At 35.6% G+C, this 17630-nt stretch overlaps 1 protein-coding gene across 7 annotated transcripts in view; it reads left to right on the top strand.

Moving 5' to 3' along the window:
* Window positions 1–17630, top strand: part of LOC150099532 (rap guanine nucleotide exchange factor 6-like) — a 486813-nt gene that overhangs the window by 134731 nt on the left and 334452 nt on the right. The window contains exon 1 of one of the 7 annotated variants that reach the window (XM_090404033.1): window positions 14691–14864. The exons of the other annotated variants lie outside the window; for them this stretch is intronic. Coding sequence (XP_090260159.1) covers window positions 14782–14864 — 83 coding nt within the window. The 5' untranslated portion in view covers window positions 14691–14781. Of the gene's footprint in view, window positions 1–14690; window positions 14865–17630 lie in introns of those variants that run through there. 7 annotated transcript variants of the gene reach the window in all.

The raw sequence follows: 17630 nt of genomic DNA, 5'->3' as shown, positions 1-17630 counted from the left end.
CAAGGAAACCCCCCCTCAAAAAAAAAAAAAAAAAAAAATTCAGTTTAAAAATAAATCGTAAAATAATTTACAATTTCTATTCAACTAATATCTGATTAGCAGAATTAGCAAATCAATACATGTCTTTTGAATTTGAAGTCATATTGTTAAAAATACGCTGTAATTGCATGTTTATCACAAATTAATAAAACAGAAATAAAAGTTAATGTTATGGAGATCCGTATAATCAGGGCTCCTATGGTTTGTAAAAAAATTTCTTTCTCTAACTGGCTGAGAACGATTCATCTAGAAATTACGTAACGCTATTTTTCCGATGTTTGGATCCCTCCCTTTATTACAGTGTCATATAATAAACTCCTGGCCTATTGTTACCGAAGATTGGCTTCCCTCTTTCTCTCTCTCTCTCTCTCTCTCAGAATGTTACGTAATTTATGAAAAGCCTTAATGGGTTGGCTGCAGGAGATTAAGTCAGTAAGACGCTTTCTGAAGCAGCCCAGATATGTTTGTTCTGTTTCGTAGAAATTTTAAAAGATGAGTTGTATGTCTCCAAGCTCTTTGTGACCACATGGTTTATGCAAACTTATCATCTTTCATGAGTGCACATGCCGCAGGCATTAATGCACACAATTTTCCTTTTAAACTGCCTTGTAAAGCTACATTTTAGAAACCTTAATGTAACTTTGGCTTTTGATGTGTCCAGCCATGACTTTATTATGTGCCAGTAGTCTTTTAGAAATCTCTTTTGGGATTAAATGAATCACCTACAGGAATATGTTTTGGGAAAAAGTTCGAAAGATGAAAATTTTGTTTCTTGATAAACATTCCCTACATTTATATTGTTTTTGAAACTCATATTTTGTACTATAATATCATGGAACGAATATGAATTAAGATTTTCATATTATTCTCATTGGACTATTAAATAGGTCTCTTTTTCTAGAAGCCTCCGCTTCAGATTTATTCAAATATGAGTAATACAACGAATAGTAACATATATTGATATGCTGTCATCTTCTCTCTCTCACTCACACAAAATCAATCTTTCAGGAAGATGTATTATTTTGACATCAGTTTAGTTCCTGTTAAGTTCCTTAGTCTGCACACTGCACCAGCATATTGTAAATTTTTAGTACGTTCGCGATTGGGATTGACAAACGTAAACAAAGCTTTCAAACTTCGGTCTATTTACACGCTTCTGTAGAATGAAGTACTATATTCTGGTGAATGTTTCATTTCCCTTATATAATTTAAACAAATTAGATTCGAACCTCTTTTAGTATCCATCCCACGCTACATAAGTTCCGAACAGTGCGAAAACTGGTTTGAATGTCCTTCGAAATCAACCAACCATATGATTCTCCCAGTCGACATCCTGTTTTTTCAAGTCTGATATTTCGCGTGAGACTGATATTTTCGCTCCCTTCACGCCTGGATTCTTGCACCTACTACCACCACTTACCCACCCCAAGACGAGATTGCTACCGGATGTTTCTATTTTGTAGCGAATCGAGTTTCACTGTCAAAAGCATTACATTTGAAACTTCAAAAATACGAGGTTTTTGCTCGCTTTAGTTATATACAGTATATATTTTTACTGTATACATTCTCTGCAAATATTATGTAACAGATATTGTGACAGTTTGGAATTTGCACTGATTATTAATTTTTCTGATTTATTCAACATATGTACCGACACGATTATTTTTTTAATCACTTCATATTTTTTTATTTGTGAAATTGTATTTAATGTTTCTTCAAGTAAATCGATGGCTTATTAGTGGCAACTATTTTTAAAGGCCAAAAGTTTTTCATTTTTTAAAGATATCTGGTATTCTGCAAACTACATTACCACGCGAAAAAGATAATTAAATTTTTGGTATTCAGACAAGTTTACAAGTTTTAATGGCTGTTGCAGCAATTCTACATTCGTGTGTATTCCAGTGAAAGCTTTTTCCCACTCCTCTATCAAAGCTGTTTTTCTATTCACAGAATATGATCGATCTGGCTTTGCTTTGCTTTATTTTAATCCAAAATATCGCATAATGTGTTCATTATACGATTTGGATTAAAATCGTGTAGGTTTACAGCAAGCCAAGATAGATTTTCCACGTAACTGAATTATTGTTATGGTCTTAGCATCGTGGATAAACATATAATTTATAAAGAATTTATTTAATAAAGATAAACCAGATAAAGATCTAAATGTCACGATTGGCATAGGCTAATTCTTATGTTTTAATTATGCAGCTAATCTAAAGTACAATAAAATTTCCATACACATCCATTATATTCTATGCATATGAACTTGTATTTATCAATCTCTAAATAAAAATATATTATACCTGTAGATTGAATAAAAAGCAATTCTTCCTGAATTGACATCTGAAAATCGCACAGAAAAGATCTTGAATTATGGAGAAGTTTACTATGTACGGCATGTACTGTTTGAATATTTTATTTGTTTAGACGGCGATCAAGCTGTTTTTTTTTTTTTTTATAAGTAATCCTTTATGCCTGTAGGAGTGTGCTTTACTTACTCGGGTTGCTTTCATTGTACGTTGTCTTGTGACTAGTACTAAGGATACATTGTGTGCTCAGTTGTGTAATATAAACCTCACGTGTCGTATCGGCACCTTGGATTCCATCCAAATATTTTGCGCACGAAAACTGCATCAAAGTTCTGTCTAAATTCTTTCGCAATTGGTTTAACAGATCCCGATGGCCGAGTCACCAGAACGAAACTCTTTCTAATAGAAAAAGAGGAACCTTTTTTCACCCCTTCCCACTAAGTCTTATCTCATTCTTTTCTGTTCATAACATAACAATTTTTTAGTATTTCGTACTTACGGTTTGCCAACAAAAAAAAAAAAAAGTCTCCAGGAAAACGACAAGCCTCGTGTGCAGAAATTTCTGACGACACGACTAGTGTAGCTTTATATATTGCCTACGCAATAAAAAAAAGAATCGTTCTAAAAGTATATTGAATGTTATAGAGCGAGCACTCTATATATAACCATTGATTTGACCTTACGAGAAAAAGAACTCTCGTAAAGTCTAAATTCCCTTATTGTATCATTACAAACTCCAATATGTGATAGCAACTAGGAAATGGAGACTAACTGTTTTGCTCGCATAGTTTGGATTTAGTATAGTACGAAATTATATTATTTAAAAAAAAAAAATCCTTAGCCGGCCCACGATACTGATGTACTATAGGTTTACAACCTTTCGTGGGTGGAAGGTACATTTGAACTGGTTCATTTGACAGGAGGGAATTTCATGTTATAGAAAGCTGCAGTGTTTGGATCTGTGGAGGAGTGTCAAAAATAATGATAAAAATTTCGTGTTTCTCTCGCTTCGGTTTAGTTTATTTGCTACTTGGAATTATTTGTTTAAGAGGTATAGTTACATGAATAGCGTCGCAAAAATACTCAATGATGTCTCAAGTGGCGAGTTTCTAATGGCGATTTTTCTCAGTCGTCTAGTAAATGTACCTTTTAGAAAATAAGTTTATCAAGTTACATGAAAAGAAACGATATTTTTATAATGTACTGTTCATTGATATGTGAGGAGTTCTGGTAGCACAAGTAGTGTCTTATACAGAAGAATCTAATACGAGAAATATCTTTTGGACGATCTGCTGTATAGCAAAAATTAGCCACTTGAAATTTCAAGTTCATTGCATTAAATCCCGAGATAAATTAACGTCTCGATTGCTATCAGTTGTAACGAAATTCTATTAGCTGTTGGCCTTATCTTGTCACTACAGATTGAATTCATTTTTAAAAGAACAGTTTGTATATTGCGGATTCTGCTGGCCTCTACCCTGGGGATATTAGAGTGGCATCTAGAACGTATTGTTTTCATTGTGAGAACATGACCTCCTGGCAACTACGTCTCCATGACGTAACTGAGAGGAATTTTAAGGATATGGTACCTTAACGTACCAGTAATAGATTAAACGGAGTGTTATTTACTTCTCGGTCAAATATTTACCAGCGAGATGTGTGATCGATATCTGACAGTCGTCTAGGGAGTGGCGAATCGGTTCACGAATAGTGATGACTGCATGAACCAACTGCTTCATTTATAAGTATATTCATTTAATAATATTTGCATAAAAGGAAGCTAAACGTCCTCCAGAATATAAACTTGTGGTAAAATGTTACCACTAATTCTATGGGTGGTTGCGATAACACAAACAAATCGATTTTTGTGGCCGAGTTAGATTAAAAAAAACAACAACTGTAAAACTGGGTTTCATCACGCTCTTTTATTCCTCTTTTCGTACTGATCTAAACTGATTCTCCATACCTGAATGGAACACCAGTTTTAGACATCCTAACTAAAAATAATTAAATGAAGTGACGTGGAAAACACGGTGTTTATGACCACACATAGCCCTTCAGAAATATTCAACAGTTTTGTATATAAAAAAATTGCAAATGAAATGTGTGCATAGCATTTTTGTCCCCCCCCCCCCAAACACATTATTATTATTTTTTATTTAACGTTTTCATTGTTGCTATGACCAGCTTCTTCAGGATATACCTATTTTTATATTATTTATTTATTTTGGACAGGCTTGATAAATTCCAAATGGGAAATAGTTTTTATAAGTCTTTCATGTTACAGTATTTTTCAATCTCAACTTGACTCATCTAGCTGTCTGTTTGATGCAAGCGTACATTATTCGTAATTATACGTTCATAAGCCAGTCTTGTTAAATTGTATTTTAATACATCCTTTCTAGTAGTTGTGTTTGAATTAAGTTTCGATTTATATTAATTATAGAGCCTTGATTTCCTCTTTGTGCAAATGGAAGACAAAACCAGAACAATGTCTGCTTTGCTATTAATAAGTAATCATAGTAGAAGAGAACAATGATAGAAATACGTTTATAATATGCAAAAAAAAAAAAAAAAAAACTATGGATTAGTAATAATCAGTTATTAAAACAAAGGATAATATCTGTTATTTGACAGTCAGGTAGACAAGCTAGCTTTGCGAAACTATCTAAAAGTTTCAAAAATGATCGAGAACTTGTGAGAATAAAGCTATCACCATAGGTTGCTTGCTAATTGCACTATTTAAAACCTTCATACACTGGGGTGACATAGTTTTTCTCTCAGGAACTTGTGTTTTTCATCCCGCAACACAGGCACACCAGCTGGAAGAACATACGCAATTTACAGACATGATATACTGCCCTCATAGCCTTAGTTGATTCGGCATAAATCCGAAACAAACAAACAATTGTACTATGTCATTGTACAAAGACACGAACTTTGCTCAGAAGCCACTCTTATGTAAATTGGTATATGGTCTTCAGATTTCTGACTAGTATCCAGTAAGTGAAATCTAGATTAGGCTTCAACTTTGTTTGAAAATTATTCAGGAAAAGATAATAAATATATTCAAAATACAAACCTTGATTTATCTGATTGGTTATAAAATAGACAGATATATTTAACTTTTTTTTTAATAATTTTCGACCCTAAATCTTTTGGCCTTTTTCTTTCTTTTTTTTCGCCTTTCTTTTAGTACTAATTAGATTTTTAGTATTATTAATAGACTAAAATAAAAAAATATTTATTATCGTGATAGTGCTCGGCATTATGTTTACTTATTTCCTCGACAATGTGAACATTCATGCATCTTTTGTCTGTAATATCTAGCGATTTGCCTACACCAACAGATGTCGCCGTGTATCCTACTGTAAACTTTTGAAATTTCGTCAAGTTTTGTTTAACCCGATCTCTCAAAGACAAGATTTATTACTCTGTAAACTGAAGAAGGTTAAATATTTGTCTATGATCTATCGCATCCTCGCAGAATAAACTTACTTTCACCGTGCTACGGAGCACTGTTCATCAAGACGCAAATGGCATCTGACTTGTAGACATTTGATGAAAGCCTTAATACCCAGTAGTTTTTCTGCTGGGGTTACTTATCAGCATTCGTGGAGTCGCAGTGGGTGTGTTTTTATGAGTAAATTCCTGCATGACAAAGAAGTACACTTGTGGAGAGAATGACTCTTTGGCCAAAGCACGCAGCTTGTTTTTATAGTAGAGTGGCATAATCTTTCTCTACCGCATGAAAAACTCATTACGAACTTTGCACAACATCGGGATAACGTAACTGGGGTTAGTGACACTAACACAACCTTAACATTCTCCCCATTTCCATCCTCCCTATTCCATTCTCCCAACATGAACGTTGTCGGTAGCGCAGGGCTCATTTTTTGTAGTTCGCTGAAATGACTCAATGGTTACACAATGTTAGTATTGGTCGACTGCTTTCCATAAGCCACACTTCTTAGTATAGACAAATGTGATGCATCCATTCCGTATTTGAAGACGTATAAGAATTCGGATATATGTCACAACAAACCTTATTATCCATATATGTGAAAGCGAATCCTCAATAAATGATGGCGATAAACCGTATCAGCATCCTCCTACAAGATACAATCTCTGTATAGCAAACATTCTTCAACTACTTTCAAATATACTAGACTTCCTTCAGTTTTTTGGTACCTAGGCATTGTTGACTGCCATGTTGTCCGTTTACGCCTTACTTAACAGCCTGCATATCGTTGCCAGCCTAATTTTGATGAAATCTGGACTCTAGAATTTGTTCAGCCTGTTCGCGTTTTAGTTAAATTCGTTGTTTTAGTGCGAATTTATGCAAAATGACAGTTTAATGCTAAATTGTGTTGATTATGCCCGACTTCAAAAGTCGTTCAGTGCGTAGTTGAAATTGTTGTGATTATGAATAATGTCACTCTTCGAGAGGGAGGAGAAGTGATTTATGAGTCGTTAGTTTATGAAGCGTTTGTCTAGTAGATAATGTCTTTAGGTCTTTAGGTCTTGCTAAACGTCAACATACGTCCAGAGAAACCATTATAAGACATGAAACTCCAGGGGCGAATGCTGGTCTTGAAATTCACGCTTGCACTTGTTATCATTCAGGGAGTGAGAGGTGAGGTTGAAGTCTGATTAGCGGAATAATGAATTACTGACCATTTAAAACTATATATTTAGAAATATGTGTACATTTAATCATACAAATACAACATTTATTTTACAAATGATATTCTATCTTTTTCAATTTAGCTACTTGAATACAAATTCTACCCTACGGTTCTTCTTTATGAACTGGTCAATAACATCTTCATAAAAAGTTGGTTGTAACTTAATTTTCCCAAGCAACACACACACTTGTAAAGGCTGGCTATAGCTACGTTGACTGCGTATGGCCTGTGTTTAAGCAACAGAGTGAGACGACGTGAAATGGCTATGCGCACGCATGAAATCACAGTGCTGCTGCTAGGACCTGGGAGCTCCTACAACCGAACAAGCCAAGGTAGCTTTGACTAGACGAGCGAGCATCGTCCTTCGATACACAACGCAAAGCTCAATTGTTGCCGCGCAAGCGTAAGACGTCTTCTGTCTATAAAAATAAAAGCCTAAATGGAATGCTTATAAATGCATGCATTTATTAACAAATAAATATTACTTCTTTCTCAATTAATGAGCTTGCGCAGCAAACATGGAGAATTCGCCCCTGTGAAACTCGCCTTTTTAAAAATAATTTCTTTAATTGTTTATATTCATCTATTATCTTTCTTTTTTGGTATTTTATTTTTTGCTACCTTTATGCATGTGTAAACGTACAGTATATGTTAATTTCTTCCGTACTTGATATCCTCTGCTTTCGTTTTCAGTTGATCAAATTAGTTAGGATTTACGCCATACTTAGTAATTAAAATATGGCGTAAACATTGAGATACACATTCATAGTATAAAATGTGTGTGTGTGTGTACTTGTTGCAGTATTAGAAATTGTCTTTACAGTACTTAAGAAGCTAACTTATATAATGACGTTATCCGTAGCACCGTGGGAACGCCAGGAAATTATTACATATGGGCACCTACCTCCTTGAAGTCCATAGACTCATCACGGGAGGTCTACTACATCAACACTAACTATCAGTGCCCGTACGATACCTGTCATATTTTACTCTGAACTGATTCACCGACAAAGCACTCATAACTGACTCTGGCAATTCATTCCACTCATTCACCACTCTACAAGCAAAAAAATCTAGTCCTCACGTCATTGCTAATCACATTCTTATTTACTTTCCATGGATAACCAAGTTTTCCTCACGTTATTCATGCGCGGAAATATTTCCTCCACATCAGTTCTATAACCGACCTCCCACCCAAGCAACTTGATCACTCTCAAGTTTATTTGATAATACATATCACCCACTTCATCTTTATTTCCTGGCCCATAAATGTATCATCTTCACTGGTTCGAAACATCATGGTTGCATGGATATCTGTGAATGTTTTAGGTGGTAGATGATTTTCATCGCCCAGTGTGAGATCGACCTGTTCTTGGAATCTTGAAGGTGACGTGGAAGGAAAGTACCATGTTTTGTTTCTAGAGCAGGGTTCCCAGCTTATCTCACTCTTAGCCTACTGCAGTATTGATATACAGTACCCTGTGTCTCCCTATTTAGAATATTAAATAGTGAGAGGGTACTGAGATTCCCCAACCATTATCAGCGCGTTTCACTGAGTGCCAACTCTTGCGATAAAAACTATATTACGCTCATTTCGCTGTTATATCTTTCATGGCCAGAAAATATTCTATTATGCTACTGTTTTGTTTTTGTAATTTTAACTTTTGTACGAAAGTTTTATTTCATATTGCGATCGTAAAATTATTCATCGTACATTGCCTTCGTTAGCCGAGTGGTTAGTATCCATTCTCCAAATAGCAGACTGCGTATCAACGGCACTCCTAATTAACCTACTTGTCTTTGTATCATCAGCAAATAGCTGTATGTCGCATGTCAGATCCTTCCCAATGTAATTAATGTACACATTAAATAACAATGGACCAAGGACTGATCCTTGTGGTACACCACTGATTACCTTAACTTTTGTAGATTCACATTCCCCATATATCACTTTTTGATATCTGTCAACCAGTCATCCTCGTATCCATGCCAATAATTTATAATCCAATCCCATATTCTCCAAAAAATTCATCAGTTCTCCGTGCTGTATGCTGTAAAAAGTCTTAGCAAAATCCAAAAGTATCATGGCTAATTCAACGGTAACATTATTATAGAATGTGAGCAGGTTGCTCAAATATTACCTTCTCTTAGTAAACCCAAGTACTAAAGCCCTAACCAACTTTTCCCAAAATCTTCACCACCACGCCAGAAATACTGGTTTGTCGATAGTGGAATACATCAATCTTTGCACCTCCCTTGTGCAATGGGATTACCATACATTCTTTCCACTCATGTGGAATCTTCCCTATTCTGAGACTCAAATTATATAGCCAGGTCAAAGGAATAGCCATTTCAGCTGAACACTTTTAGCATCCTTGCTGATATTCCATCAGTCCTCACTGCAGAAGTCTTGTTTAGTTTGTGCAACAGCAATAGTTCCTCCTCATACATCTGAGTTTCTTCATCCACAGAAGAGGTAGCAGTGAGCTCAATGTTGCTTGTTTTCGCCAAATTGATAGATTTTAGCAAAATGGCCACTCATTAGTTGAACAATCGTCTGTATCCGTCACCCTCATACTATTTGCATTCAGTAGAGTTATCCTTTCTTTTACTTGCAGCATAACCATAGAATTCTTTTCGGTGAGAGCCAGTTTCTTTTCATACTCAGACTTAGCTTTCCGTACAACAGTTGGAAAGCGAAGTCTGAGCTTTCTCTTCTGGCCTGCTGCTTATAATTTTCATAACTGATATTATCCTTATGCACACGCTATTCCTTCCACATCAGCTTTTTCTTACAAATATCTTGCTTAATTAGATTACACATCCGATTCACTCCTATCCTATTTATTCTTCGGAAATCTGTCATGGATCTAGTGGCAGAAATTTGCACTGGCTGTCATTAACCTGTAGACCTTCAAATAGTGAAGAAGTTGATTGTTGATGACCTTTTCTATTATAAATACTGTGGTATGACGGCATTTCGTCGGTAATTTTATGACTAGAAACACATTCTGATATGCATCATATAAATATTTTTAAGCACTTCCCATGCACTGCCGATATCTTTCTCATCCAACAACTGAGACCATGGTGCATAATCCAGCATACTCCTCAGGCGGTCATAATTTCCTGCTTTGTAAATCAACATCTAACATTTTCTGAGCGGAACATTCATAAACTTAGCCACTTTCCAAGTGAATACTGCATGATCACTGTAACCAACCGGAGGCAGAATAGTTATGTCTTTAACTGAAACCCCTCTGACACTATAATCAGATGTAACACTCTTGGACCTCCAGTTTCTTATGTCACATGCTGCTTGAGGAAGTTATCTCTCAGCAGCTCAATAAATTCAGTTTCTTTTTTCACATGCGATTTCACAGCTACCCAATCAGTGTAGGATAATTAAAGTCCCCATTATGATTATTCTTTTCTTACCCATTGTATTTATTTGGTGATGTATTTCTTCGTCACTAGCAACCGATCCACCTGGTCTGTAACAACATCTCACTATGTATTTGATCTTGTTCGACTCCAACTCACACCAGGTGACTTCAAACTCATTGTTGCATGAAAAAGTGTTACTAGTATTGCAATCATATATCTCAACTGTAACTGGATTCAAATTATCTGTCATCAGCATCAGATTCCCTCCTCTCCTGTCCTGCCTGTCCTAAAAATACTGTACCTCTTACACTCGATGCCTGTTAGTATGTCTGCTTCTGATAGCCAGGTCTCACTAATGCCTACAATATAAGGTTCCAATTTATTGAACAAAGGAAACAAACAACCCCTTTGTTTCTGATACGCCTAGCATTCGTATACAGACATAATAAGTTACCTGAATACTCCTGATACTAAACACATTTTCTTCACTCCTTTTGCATAAGAGGAATAATGAAATACCTCAATTTAGGTGCGACTTTTAGCAACGCAGTGTAATGTAAAATGGGTGGAGTGGCGTCATTAAAAAAATATCGTTTGTCTAGATATGTAAAGGCAAAAATATCTTCATAATTATTTTTTTACATTCGACTGATATGTCGTGTCTGTTTGTTTCACTGAAGAAAAAATTTTATATTCATTCTTTCATTTATTTATTTACCATTTCACGAAAAGTGAGATAGGGACAATAATTTTTGTCTGATGCTTTTACTTAAATCATCAGTAGCCGTGAAGTATTAGTGATGATTAAGAGTGGAGACCGGTTACTTACCGATTTCCAAAGGGTAAGTTAAGACTTCAAGTTCTGCCTACTTCCTTTGTGCAATAAAGAGGCATTTAGAGGATTTATTTATTTTCTGCGTGTGTTTGGTAGCTATAGAATCCTCAGACCATGTCTTAACTTGAAAGTATTATTATCCCCCCCCCATTTATCTGTATTTTTTAGATTTTGTGTGTGTTTGTGTGTGAGAGAGAGTCCCATTAAAGATAGTACTCCCAGTAGGTTAGCACTCTTCTCGCTGGTGTGTAAGTATACAGTTTTGTAAATGGGCCAAAAAATACAAGCATTTCTGGATGCATTCAAAATTCCATATATTGACTTAAATCGATCCTCGTCATCTGTCCATGCTGAAGCCAAGTACAAATGTTATTATAATCTGCGTGTGTGTGTGTGTGTGTTGGGGCGGACTATGTCATTTGTCTTTTTTTTTTTTTTGATAGTCCAACCAAAGGTTTTGTAAACCTGTGACACTAAGTATCCTGTGTGAGCTGACGGTCACATAAGCCATGACTTATCCTACAGACCAAACATACTCATTTTCATTCAGCTGATTTTCGCAAGCAAGATAATACTCTGGTGTCGCACTGGACAATAAAAATCATCTAGCTCATAAATGCTTTCACAAATCGACAATGTATCCTCTTTGGTCTCCAGCAAAAGAAAAGTAGACATTTCTTCCCCTCTTTTCAAATATAAATAGTTTTTTTTTTTAATTTAAATTAAAAATACCTCAGTTAATACAATTTTTTGATTATTCCTATTTGGTCATTGAAAATAGCTTGATAAATGCAATCCGAAAAACACGTCTCTAATCGGCAGAGAAAGTATTATAAGCCACGCACCCTTCGTTTCCGTGCATTCGTAATTGCTATAAATACGGCTGTTCAGCCTTCAACGATTCGGAGGTCGCACGGTGATAAGTAGGTCAATGCATTGTTCTTGTAGACACTCAGTTGACACGAGTCATTGCCGCGTAAAAGCGTTGTGGGGAGACCAAAAAATAAATCCAACCTATCATTTCCTTAAATTATATAAAATGATTGTTTGATCCCCCATTAATGTCCCCCACAGAAAAAGAAAATGATTTGCAATGTTTAGCTGTCAGCTGCACGAACTCAGCCTTGGTGATAAACACGCAGCCTTTTTCTCGTGCTGTATGATCAATAATAATATATTCATTACATTCAATAATATAATGAATTGGAAGTATTTTTTAGCCTGTGAAGATTTTTCGCTTGTTTTTTATGTAATAAAATACAGATTCGTATTTTATTACAGATATGTGTTTTCATCTGAAAAAAAAAAGTTTTTTTTTTTTGGGGGGGGGGGGGTTAGTTTGTTAACTAAATACGAACCTTAAATTCCGTTTCTTCTAAATGTTGATGATGAAAATGATATCAACCAGCTGCATCCCACTGCTGGACAAAGATCACATCCAAATTTCTCCGCTCTTTTCTCATGGGCTATCCTCATCTAGTTGTTTTTGTCTGCTCTTCCCATGATATGATCATCTCTCTCTGGGAATTCAAACTGTAGTAAATACTCTCCACGTTGTTTGGATTTTTGAATAACATCTAAATAGTAAAATGAAAACTTCTCACTATGCAATATGTTTATGTGGTTTATTTTCCTTTCCCTGCTATCCATCGTACGAACATCTTTTGGTCGGTAGATCTGAAACATTTAGTTTGGTATAAAGTGGGACGAGAGAGATATAAATAGATTAAATATAAATAGATATAAACCGCTGGTAAACTTCAGGTTTACCAGCAGTTTTCGTTTTTCTCTCTTGTTTATACCTTACGTAATTGGAAAGAGTTTAAAAAACATCAGTGCTTGTTTTGGTTATTCTCTTTGAAAGTCAAATTTGAAAACCCTTATACTTTTGGGTGAGTTTATACTCCATGACTGTAGGTAATGTAGGGATATTTTCAGTGGTAGAGATGTTATCGCTGGTATGAGATTCCCCCCGCCCCCCCTCGCTTATTGGAAGTTCGAATGAACTTGAAAAAATGCCGTGTTTGGTTTTTAGAGCTTCAGTGTTAGCTCTCGGGTCATGTGTGGTACTCTAATGGATTGTTAGATTACAACCTCTTATGGATCGATTGCAATTAAAAAAAATGGCTGCTTTGTGCTTACACTATTGCTCAGGCCGCCAAAAAAGATTGATAGAGAATGAAAAATCGAGTTACCTAAATATGTTAATACCAAGTATCCATTAGCACATTGTTTCACAGATACACATAGTAATATTAACATCATTGAAGTTTGTTTTACACTGTTTTAGAAACTTGCATAGAGCTACACCAACGATCACCTTTCTGTAGATGCAATGAGAGGGCAATGAGTTTAACTATTAACTGATGTCACAAGTTTAGTAATCCTAATATGCAAATCCTTCGAGTTACGAGAAAACGGTATTGCATTCGTTCTGTACACGATTTTCGTCCCACCATATCGTTTAATTTATTTTATTGTACAACGTAGTTGTTGTTGGTTTGTTTCGTTGTTTTTTACTGACTTTTGTTTAGGATGTTTTCTTACACCAATTAAAGTGATGCTTCATCACTGTCTCGTAGGCTGAATTTTTTAGATTTCTTTCTTAGGACTATCCGTAGGAAAAGAAAGACCAGTAAGTGTTTTTATTGGTAGCTCAGAACATTTCAAGAAAGTATCATTGACGACAGTATTTTTTTTTCTTTCCATCGGAATTGTTTCGTGCGTTTGCTTCTCCGTTGTTATGTAGATGCTTTGAATTCTGCTAGTAGCTTTTTTTTTAATCGAAATTGACCAAATTAGGTTTTTTTGTTTGTTTGTTTCGTTGCTGCTTTGAAATTATTATAGATGTTGCAATTATTTGAAGTGTTTCTAAGTAAAACGATGATCATTTTCAAGAGACTAATTCGTGAAGGGGAAAACATCTCAAGCTGAAAGTTTATTGCGAATAACACACAGTTGTCTAATTAAATTTAAGCTTTTTCTTTCGAGTAAAGCACTGTCATCAGAATCCAAAAGGAACAATGTCCTCTGGCCATGAATTGCAACCATACGGTTCGTGGGTGCATTGATGCGAAAAGAGAAAGAGAAAAAAAAAAGTATCAGTAGGCAGTCTGCCTCGCACTAGTAGGTTTTGCATCAGTTCGGTAGAGTGCGCTTGTGCCGAAAGGCGTAGCTGTTGATGTCTTACCGTCGGCAGCAGTGAGTGGCAATGGCTGCATGCACCTACATGTACTTACGTAGTAGCTCCGAACACTTTGCTATCCTTATATCCTCCTTCTCTTGGCGTGTCGTATCACTGGAAACCTTAAGTTGTAACATTAGTAGACGAAAACATGCAACAAGAGAAGAGGTGCGGCGTCATCACTGAAGTTCCACACCAGCTTAGGGAGAATGGCTCCACTTAGTGTGGTAGCTATGAAGTTACTTCGCTCTGTTTCCTGGACACCCCATATCCTAGTCGGTTAATGCATTCCTTTATCTAACTTAGACATATTCCAGCCTGTTGTCTTATTACATAAACATGGATGTTTTCCGAAACAGGAGGCATTCTTTTCGAGAAAACAGAAAGAAACAGTCTCACTCGAAGCGTAGGTTTTCTGTATGGTAAGTGTCATTTAATCATGTGAATTCGCATGCAGCACTCGGTATATTGTTTCATTATATTTACTGTTATTTGTTTACATTGATTGCTTCATCCTCTGGCAACTCTAGATTAGTTTCTAGAGTAGCATAATTTCATTCTGGACTTCGTTTCAAAAGTTAATCCTGTTTTGAAATATGTACCAGTATCCTATACTCAAGATAACTTAGTTGCAGTATTATAGAATTAAATGTCTGCAATTACACTAAAATATTAATTGTACTAGTCATTTGCTCTTTGCGATGCGATTGTTCTGTATTTAAAAGGTGATAAATGAACTGGAATGATTCCAGAACTAATTTCTAATTAGCAAGTAAAGAATTATGTAATTTGTAATGTGATGTAATTTTATTGTTCCTCCAACTTTCATAAAATTTAGTTGAAGTCTGTATTTGAATAATTTACATACTGATCACAAAAAAGGGAATGGAGCCAACCTGACTAGAATAGATCGATTCGCTTTTTGTAATGAAGGTTTCTAGTACTTTCAATGGCAGACAACTCAATTATAATTGACTAGTTAATTTTCTTAATCTTCTTGGTATACCATCTTACCCCTCGTTATCTAGAAAGTATTTAACGAGAGTGCCTTCCACTTAACAATTCTTTACTGTTAGAATGATAGCTGAACTGTTGATACTATAGACAGAAACAATCGAACTACCACACTTGTAGGATATATAATCTGCTATCGAAGATTATATATCCTACATATTTCTGCCATGCAACATATGTCCTTCGGTTAAAGAATACCTGGGCTCTAATTTCGTGAAAGTTTTAGTTTTGTGACCTCCATCTGAAGATTGAATTAGCCGATCGCTTACCTGAGGTAGCAGTTTTCTTTCTGGACTTTTTCCCGCAAAGCTGCACATACCATACAGTACCTGCTCACTGTCATCTGGCTCGGGTTCCAGTGGGGAGAATTAGCTTGATCCAAAATCATTTAACATGGTAGCGGCGAAAAAGACTGATGCTACAGATTGCATTATATTGAAATACTGGGAACATGCGACCTTATAGTCCAGTATTGGTTAGTACACGTCACGACAGATCTCCAGGATAGTTTGGAATTAACCGAAAAACAGATGCAAAATATAGGAAATAATGAAGAATGTCAGGATGAGTGTCCAGTAATTTTACATGAGAGAATATGAGAGAAATGCAAACCAAAATCATCTGGCAAAAGCTGAAAGTGCATGTTTGTTTGTTTGTTTTTTTAAATAACTCATGTAAAATATCCGTGTACTGGTTTACTTGCATTGTTAAAAAAAAAAAAAAAAAAGAAAGAAAGAAAGTATTTTGCATGAGTTGTTTTCCGAAATTCAGATCGGAAAGCTGTCCCCCTGGACAACCCATCCAAGAGATTTCGGTGAGATTTTGTTTAGAAATTGCTTTCTTCAGTAGAGAAAACCAGTTAACAAAATAAGTGCCTGTGTAACATCATCAGTTAGAGGAAAAAAAAGTTTACCAGTCCCGTTTTATATAAAGGGAACTTCTACGTCATGAATGTCCATCAATTGCCTCAAGGAGATACTTCACACATAAAATGGTTTCTTTATGAAGATGCATTCAACTATTTTATGTATACATTTTATCCTAGAATAGTTTTAAAAGAATACAAGCTACAAGTGGTTTCCAAGTGGCTTCCAACAGTTGACTTTTGTTAAGGTACTTATAAAATTCTAATGGCACCAGGCGAAGTTCATAAAGATCCCCATTCAGGAAGTGGACAGTATTTCAACACGCAGTCAAAGAAACACGATAGGAGAGGCGACGCCACTAGGAGGAAACTTGACCCCCCGATTTGCAAAATAAGTTAGGTACTGGCGAACATATTGTTTACACTTCGAACCTCAGTCAACTTGATTTGCTTCTGTAGGAAAACCTAAGAAACATTATATGTTAATGAGTTTGTTGTTTTTTTATGAGATATCCGCTTGAACTTAGTACTGTTTATTTTTTGAGAATAAGTTTAGTATTTTAAATTAGACTTGTTTTTTATTGTGCAAAGTTTCCGGAAAGTTTTCTTATTGGCCGGCATATATAAGCATTTTAATAAATTACACTTTTAGCCTTCTTTTACTAAAACAAAAGGAAATAATGACATAGTCAACTTAAAATACATTATATAACTTCTTAAATACAAATCTGACATTGAATTTGGCTTAACGTATAAAGTAAGAATTTGAATAATTATCAGAGTTCATGGGGCTTCCACCTAAGATGAATTTAAGCCTCCTGCTAGAAGAACAGTAATTATAGTTCGTTATTATTTTTCCAAATACCAACTTCAGCGAAGCTTGATTTCACCTTCACTTTCACACTTCGCTTTCCGACCGTAACCGCCCCCTTCGCACCAGTTTCCTCACTATTTATCTCAACCCTTCTTAGCTGCTGCGTTCACGATTTTTTCCACCACGAAGGTAAAATCCAGGCCAATGTGCGTTCCATCAATTGCCCATTACCTAAGAGATGTTTTGCTGTATTCTGTGCTTTTGCTTCCCTGATATGTCTGAAATTCCAGTGCAAGAAACCACTTCGAATCATGCAACTTGTTTCTCAGTATGATTTCTGAATTATCTAGACTTGTATCGAATTATCTGGAACAGATCCTGGTAAAACAATAATCTTACTTCTTTATCCCTCTTTTTCTACCGGTAAGCTTCCCAGTAAAATTTTTCTTCTCTGGAACAGGTTTCCTACAAGCCACCCTTTGAATCTTTTGGCAT

Source organism: Typopeltis vanoorti, chromosome 14 (genome assembly GCF_054136105.1).
Source record: "Typopeltis vanoorti isolate ZY-2024b chromosome 14, IOZ_Tvanoo_1.0, whole genome shotgun sequence".
Classification (NCBI taxonomy): domain Eukaryota; kingdom Metazoa; phylum Arthropoda; class Arachnida; order Uropygi; family Thelyphonidae; genus Typopeltis; species Typopeltis vanoorti.
This window is presented reverse-complemented; position numbering and strand designations above follow the sequence as displayed.